This window comes from Anarrhichthys ocellatus, unplaced genomic scaffold (genome assembly GCF_004355925.1).
Source record: "Anarrhichthys ocellatus isolate YVR2014 unplaced genomic scaffold, GSC_Weel_1.0 scaffold15, whole genome shotgun sequence".
In the NCBI taxonomy this organism is placed as follows: domain Eukaryota; kingdom Metazoa; phylum Chordata; class Actinopteri; order Perciformes; family Anarhichadidae; genus Anarrhichthys; species Anarrhichthys ocellatus.
The window spans coordinates 7,561,106-7,569,388 of NW_022280045.1; the positions used below are offsets into that span (position 1 = coordinate 7,561,106).

General features: G+C 43.1%; 1 protein-coding gene across 1 annotated transcript; it reads right to left on the reverse strand.

The window, feature by feature from the left end:
- Positions 1-113: 113 nt before the first annotated feature.
- rpap2 (RNA polymerase II associated protein 2) lies at positions 114-8,261 on the reverse strand. The gene is made up of 12 exons (XM_031855198.1): positions 8,196-8,261; positions 7,921-7,969; positions 7,652-7,766; positions 7,233-7,331; positions 7,075-7,140; positions 6,890-6,978; positions 6,766-6,801; positions 5,466-6,630; positions 5,241-5,347; positions 4,946-5,026; positions 2,882-2,950; positions 114-398 (listed from the first exon to the last, which is right to left on the reverse strand). The coding sequence occupies exons 1-12, from the start codon at positions 8,248-8,250 to the stop codon at positions 254-256; spliced, it is 2,076 nt and encodes a 691-aa protein (XP_031711058.1). The 5' UTR covers positions 8,251-8,261; the 3' UTR covers positions 114-253.
- Positions 8,262-8,283: the final 22 nt, after the last annotated feature.

Consider the following 8,283-nt stretch of genomic DNA (forward strand, 5'->3'; position numbering starts at 1 on the left):
TGTACTTAAGTACAGTACTCGAGTAAAGTACTTTGTTACACTCCCCTACTGCTGCAGACTCCACTCCTCTATCCTAGATTAGGGGTAAACACGTACGATAATAAGACCAGAGCTTTTGTTTCAAAAGTTATTACAACCAACTTTATTTGTGGAAAAACAAACATTACAGAAAATGTCAGATACCCACATATTTATTTCATTCAGTCAGTGATCTTGAGCGTGTATTTATTATTCATGTGTCCGTGTGTGTGTGTCAGTATGCCGGGGTTTTAAACAGCTGGACTATGTTCGGAAGGTCCTGCTCCTGCAGACCGAGCTCCTCCATCAGTGTGTTCAAATACTCCGCTGATGTTGGCGTCTCCAAAGCTTCTCGTAGCACCGGAGACACCTCCGACAACCTGAAACACAAAACACACACAATCACACGCTGACCGCAGCCTTTTGTTTTAAAGTTTTTGGGTAATTATTTCAGTTTTACAGATCGACAAAATCGCATGAGTGTTAATCAACTACGAATTTCTTTGGTCCAGGACAGCCCCACTTGTGAGTAAAACACAGTTCACATGTTTTATAAATTAGGCCATGCACTAGATTTAAGGGGGTTCTAGCTTTAACTCAGCAAAGAATCTCTGCTCGCTGCTAACATCAGTGTGTTTACATGCACATGAGCATCCTGGTTTTGAATCTTCTTCAGGATATGACGTTGTTTACATGGAACATGAGAAACCTGGTTATTCATCGCCCTGCACACGTGATCATAACAGTATGCAGCTTTCTGATCGTCTGTGTGCAGTTGTCTCTTGATTCCTGAACATCTCGGCCAATTATTTCTCTCTGCACAGAGAGCAGTGCAAGGTGTTTACAGTATCCTGGTAGTGGAGCACTCCAGCTGTCATATCCAGGTTTCTAGAAACCAGGATCTGAAGTTTACATGAGCAACTCATGACTGAGATGCTCTAAAAACATGATCAAAACCAGGATACTTGTCACTCCATGATGACCCGAATCTTCCAGTAATGTATAAGTAAACTCATGTACAAACCTGACAGACTTCAGATGCAAGACATTTCAAACTAGGCTAGGTGTACCCAATAAACTGGCATCTGAGTGTCATTATTCCTGCCATAACAAGACATTTCACATGTACAGAAACTGTGCCATCATCTATCAAATCAGCACAGACCAGCAGCCCTACGTAAAGACTTTACCTCCACTGTTTGCAACCTTCCACCTGATCTCCATCACCTCTCTAACCCCCGTCCGTCCGTCCCTCACCTCCCCCCCCGCCCCCTCTACCTGTCCTGTCTACCTGTGTGGAGGTGCACTGCTGGTTAATCTCCGGTTCACCCCAGGGTCTAGTGTTGCAGGGGGGAGCATCCATTATTCAGCCGGCCTGAACAATAGCAGCCAGACCAGCTCCGCAGCTGCTACGCAGCAGACAGATAAGGCAGCACAAGAAATTATTCATGATGGAGGAATGGAAGGAACGGAGAAGCTTGAAGTTAAGTTGGAACTAATGAAATCATAGAGTAGCAGTGGGACATGATGTGACTAAATGTTTCTGGGAGGGTTAGCTCATCAAAGACGGATAAAATAAAAGTCAACTCAAGAGATGATGAGGCATCTTGTGGCTTGACCAGAAACCATTCACGCTATCTAAACAAGTATTAAACAGGTTATTAAGTGGTTCATCAGTGGTTTTAAACATTTCAAAATCAACATCACACAATTTATCACAACCCCAAAAGATTCCTGAGCATTTGTAAAGGATATTTAGGTTCATTCTAACCAGTGCTATTCCATATCACTAAACTTTTTTACAGATTTTTAAAGACAACATAATTCATCTAGAAAAGTCCAGTTTGTCCACAGATCCACTCCTAGTGTCTCAGCTTTGCAACTTAATCATTTCTATGTGATGCGTTTCAGGAAAGAGTTTGCAGTCACGAGGCTCCCTTGAGTTAGAGTGATAGATTTGTGTTACCTCCTGCCCGTCAAGCTGCACAACACTTTTCTTTTGTTACGTTCCAGAGAGTTCACAATGCAAGTATTGTGGTCTTGACTGACCTTATGGCCACTGAGGGAGTCATAAATCAGAGTCAGCCCAGCGTCAGGTGAAAGTTTTCCCAGCCGGGGCAATATAAAAATGGCTCAGTTTGCTTGGATGTATACAGAGGAACTATGTGTGTGTATTTAACTTGTACAGGGCTGCTTGTGTGTGCCTTCTATCCTGGATCACGGATCTGGAGAGGGGCAATCAGGAGGAGATAAGGCCATGAGGCGTCCATGTGTGCTTAGGCGGGAGCAGCACGGAACTGTCCCTGAACTGCCACACACACACACACACACACACACACACACACACACACACACACACAAGCTTTGAACCATAAAGTGAAGTCACAGTTCACTTATTTTCTCCTTTGAATGAAGAACAGAAGCAGAACTTGTTGCTTTGATTTGAGCATCAATCTGTTAATGCAAAGGTACATTTTAGCACGACACTAATGTCAGCTTTAGTTAAAATATGTGGATTGTCTTGCTTCTTTAAAAGTTAAAAGAAAATACATATTGCATAGATATTTGACTGCTGTTCATGTCAGCTTTGATTAGATCACTTAGCTCGTTCTTTTCTTTATTTCTGTAAAAACACACACTTTGTTCATACACTCACACACAAACAGATGCACACACACAGGCAGTGAAGAACAGAGGTTTTGGAGTTTGCTGACTGAGTGTATTTTCTGGGAGGCCCTTGATATCCTCGTCATATATCTTATTGTCTCTCACAACTAACCAGCAGACTGCCCAGCTGTCACGGTGCATCCTCTTCAGATTAAAGTAACACTTTCACACACAGACACACACGCTGTGAACTTACAGATGGAGAAGCACGACTGTTAAGAGGGTCCACCCTGGAGTTCTGTGGATGATGTTTGTGTTGGTGAACCTGTGGTGTTAAGAAAAAAAACACAACAGGTCAGTCACAACAAAGATTATGTCACGTAAGGGCATTTGTCTATGTGTTGCAGATCTATCTAAACACAGAACATACACATAACTCTGTTGGAGCAACCTACTCCAAAGGCAGGTGTCAGAAATCACAAGATTCTGATGATAAGTAAACTAGAGAAACCGAACGTGCACGAGGCCGGAGCGACCACCACAACCACTGCCTGCAATAGAGCGCTGATGTATGCGTCTGTGACAGCGCTGTGTGTATTCTTTGGCTTCAGCCTCTTGTCAGCGGGGCCTCCGACTGCAGAAAAGAGAATTCCTGGAAGCAGGACTCTGGAGGTGTTGCTCACTACACAGTGATTTAATAGACCTCCTGTTGACAACATCCTCACCAGCCAATAGGAACCCAGAGTACTTCTACGGCAGGAAATGTTCAATTCTGGTTCAAGTTTTAAAGATTTCTTAATAAACCGCTATACTGACTACTACTGGGCAAGTCAAAATACTCAGTAAATTTCTATTATGTAACAAATGCAATTACAAAAGGCAGCAATCCATCTCAGGACCTGTGCTGATCTCCCTGTTTGAGTGGGACAACTATTCTTAAAGGCACTTTTCATTGAAGACATTTGAACATGTACAGGTGTAAATAATAAAATGAATTTAATTTAGCTGCTTCAGTTTCAGCGCCCTGGTATTGTGCATGCTGGTTCACTGTCACGGCGTATTTAAATAGCCTCGTTAACATTATAATTATTACCAGCTGTGCTTTACCTGCTGTGGAAAAAGCACTATTATTGTTTTGTGAAGTTTAGTGATCTCATGTAATTCCTGCATTGCTCCACCGATCTTTAACCAGAGCTCATTTCTAAACAGCCTGAAGGCAGCAACACTTGTGTACTTCACCTTAAAAACATGTAATACTGTTTGTAGTCAATGCAACAACAGATTAACACAGAGTGTGTTTTCTACCTGCATCTGCATCCATCTTTAACAGTCTCAAGCAGATTGTGTTTTTTTTAAACTCTTGACAGGCCAAAAAAATGCCACGATGACACTGGAAAATAGTTCCTCAAAACGCTACATGTACAATACACCATTAAATAAACACATGTGAATGTGTGTAGTAAATGTGGTGCAACAATAAGCCTCTTTCACAGCAGACATTTTGACTTCATCATAACAATGAAAATCTTAAACGTTATTAATCACACTAACAATTGACTATGTTACATTTAAATATCCACCGCATGCACAATATGAAGGTACTGGAACAAAAGCCCCTAAACACAATATAGACATAATTCATGTTAATAACTTCAGCTGAGCTTGTTCTGCTGTAACATGTCTGCTGTGAAAAGAAGTCCATAGACAGCTGATGAAACTCTTGTTGTCATGTTTCATGTCTTCCAGTAGGAGGAAGCAGAGTTCTTCATCAAATCTAACGAGAACGTTGTGGATTTTAAAGAGACAGTTACAGGGAAGAAGAAAAATATGTATTTTTGATTTTGGGGTGAACTGTCCCTTTCAATGAAATCAATGTGTTAACTACAAGTTCTAGTTTCTCTAATTAGGATACATTACAGATGGAAGATGAGAGATCGATGTTTTTGTTGCTGGTAGCAGAGAGTTTACTCACTCTAGAGAAATAAACATATCTCAATGAGTTTAAGTAGGCAAAAGGTTGCAATAACTTTATCATTATAACCATTTAAAACAGAATAAAGCCTACATATGAAATATATTAGAGTATGACAGACAGAAGAACACTCACTGTGAGGATTGTGGGTCACAATCCTCACAGTGAGTGTTCTTCTGTCTTCTCAAGACGTTCAAAATTACAGCCAATTTTGTGACACATTTTAGGCTTCTCAGTGTGCTAAAATGATTTGACCAAAAAGAAAGTGTGTGTGTGTGTTTAACGGTGTGGCCTTATGCAGGCAGACCTGCAGAGCGCGGAGTGTGTATTTGTGTGTGCAGCACTGACCTGAATGTCCTGACCAGATTGTTCAGGTCGGTGGAGAAGTCACTGATGGTGAGACCCAGAGGACCGACAATGTTTGTGAGACTGCAGCACAACACAGAGATGAGCGACAAAGAGACACAAATACAACAGAAATGTAACATTTTAACTGTCAGTAAACTTGAGCTTGTAAGTGGAGCCAGAAGGCTTTCATCAGATACAATCACCACTGAATCAGTCAAACTCATCTTCAACTTTGTTTACTGGGAGTTTTCTCTCTTTTTGGCAAATTAATGTGTATATAATAATAAACACACACCAGCTGGTGAGCTTCTCCACTGTGATTCGTTTCTGGATGAGGTGCTGAGCATGAGAGTCAACAAGCGGCAGAGCCGGGTCCTTTGTGTTCTGGTCCTGGACTGTCACCTGGTGAGGGAACAAACAAGATGTATTTGCACGCACGCACGCGCACACACACACACCTTCTACTGATTCTTACAACGAGGCCCTTCATCGACACCCATCCTCTTTTCCCTTCACTCACCTTGCTTCCATGCGGCTCCTCCTCCTCCTCCTCCTCCTCCTCCTCCTCCTCAGGTAGAATCCAGGTCCCCTTATAAAACTCCCTGACTTGTAGCTCCAGCTGCTGGGTCTCTTGCTGCAGCACACGGTAGTCTGGAGCTGCTGCAGATGGTCTCTTCTGCTCCCCGGCACCAAGCCCCTCTGCATCCTCATCGGTCACCTCATCCTCGAGGTCGTCTTCATCCAGCTCCTCCTCTTCCTCCCTCACCTCTTCTTCTTCTTTAACATCCGCAAAAGGCGAGCACAGCGAATGCTCAGCCCCGTACAGGAACTTCAGGGTCTCGTCTGTGCTCCAGTCCTTCAACGTTCTTCTCAGGCACTCGAGGAGATTCAGCCGGATGGAGTCGGGTTCGGCTGCAGCAGTGTGGTTCTTGAGGAGTTCTTGTAGCCCTGCTGCCCCCCTCCTGCTCATACCCACCTGGGTGATGTTGAGGCCCAGCTGGCTGGTCAATGCCGCGTCATGGCCGTCTTGATTCATGTTGATCAGAGTTGAAGAAGGGAGAGTTTTGCTTTCGGTTAAGCTGTTTGGGTCGTCACCCGGTGGAGAAGTGAGTAGATTTGTGTGTTCTGTTTGTTTGGCTGTTAAGTCAACAGGCGGGGGAGCAGTGTGAGTGACCGTCTCAGATAAATTGTACAAATTCATCTTAGCTGTAGCCTCTTCCACACCGAGTTCGTCAGGCAGGCCTCTCTCCTCTGGCACCTGCTCTCCATTAGGTTTCTCAGCATCAGTTCCAACTTCTGTTTTACAAGAAAATGACTCCTGTCGATCCTCATCTTCTCTCTTTTTTCCCTCCCTATCTGCTCCACGACTTCGACGACCCTTAATCTCCTTCTCATCGCCATCCCTCCTCTGTTTCTTTCGCCTCTCCGTCTTCCCGTGATCAGTTTCCTTGTCTTCATCTGTACGTTTAGGCAGGTTGCCCCAGTGCACCCTGGGTCCCTGCCGCGAGGAAACCATGCTGGAGACAAAGTCCTGCTCCTGTTCAATGTCGCTGCTTTCACTGTGGCCGTGGCCGTCTGCAGCAGAACCCAGCTGAGAGCTGTGAGGGTCGACGGGTTGAGGGTTCTCCACGTCCTCCTCTTGGAGACCCCTCTCCAACAGCATCACAACCTCACCAGAACTCCCGCTGGACACACATGGATTACACTGGGTTACATTTAGAACATCAAACATTGTAAGATGTATCCATTAATTAGTTGAATCAGCTCTGATATGTTCGTATTTAAAATATTCACATACAAACACTTAAGCGAATACATACCCATCTCCTTTCTTCATCAATATAATTTCTGGAGGACTGTCAGTGAGACAGAAAGTAAACATGCAGTTTTAATATGCAGAAGATTATAATATTTAATGATCAGTTCATAGTACAGCACACATACCTCTCATGCAGCCTGAGCCAAAGAGGTGTAGTCGAGATTTGGAGCTCAAACTCTTTGGAGGCTTTGTAGCAGAAGTTACTACAAAAACACTTATCACAAGAGAGAGATGCAAACATGTGACTGTTTAATCCAATATAAACACATGTACTATTTATTGTTTCAAGTCCACATGGTGCACTACTTACCTTGCGCTCTGTGATGTCGTACACCTTGTTGGTCTTAGTAGAAATGTTATATTTTTGAGTTGTGATCTGTAAAATTAACAGCAGCACTGAGTCAGATTAGAAGCATTAGACACAATGACATGTGTTACTTGAATAGCACTGATGTAAAAGGCGCTTACCTTGCCCAGTTTATTCGAACATAAGGGATAACCACACAGTTTAGCAATGGATCTCTCCTCAATAGTATCTTTGTAATTAGCAGGAGTGATGAACCATGCCTGTGAAGAAAGGAGACAATAAGAGGAGAAAATAAGATTCTTAGCTTATCCGTTTCCATGTTATTCGAAAACTTAGTCAATTAAAACAAAGCCAATGTGATCAATTACTGCTTCCCCCATGTCAAAACAAATGCAAGCCTGGCACTGGGTGCTTAATTGCTAACATCTGATCTGAAAAAAGACGTGATACAATAAATAACACGGGACAAGGTAGGCCTTACTCTAGAGAGATTTTGTGCCACGTTTAGCAGATGTCTCACTTATCATATATGAGCCGAGGCTTCTGTCGTTCTGCAAACGTGACCTCAGGTGATACATACACAGTCAACCAGGAAGTCTTCAGCCACCTGGTCCTCCAGGAGACGCTCCACTACCTTCATGGCTCTTCTCTCCAGATCAAACTTCCCCCCTAACGTCTCCCTCACGACCTCCCTCCTGACACGAAGATACATACACACACACGCACATTAAAGGAAGTGTTGGTGTTGTTATTGTTAAACGTGCATTATCATCATTTCTATTCAAGTCGAGTAAGCAGAATATTCTAGAACCAAACTACAATCTTTGGTATGATGAAATAATTTCACACCTTCTTGCTTCTTCTTCTTCAGCGGTCTTTGATTGGACGCGTTTCCCACCTGTCACACAAACAACATAATTAAATATGCAAATAGGACTGTTAACTGCTTCTCATATAAGATTCAGTACGTCCCTGTGCTGTGGAAACCAGTAAACCAACTTCACAATATACCCGTGAATACCACTGAAACACGTTTTAACTATTTACGGAAGTCAGTTCGGCTGTAAACATTTTCAGAGAGCCTGATATCGATAAGAGAGAACATGTATTTATTATAAACTGACCTTTATTAGAGGTTTTACCGGAGCCTCCGCTCCTTCTTCTGTCCTCGGTCTCCATGTTGTTTCCGTTTGCAGCAGTTTCAACCTTAAC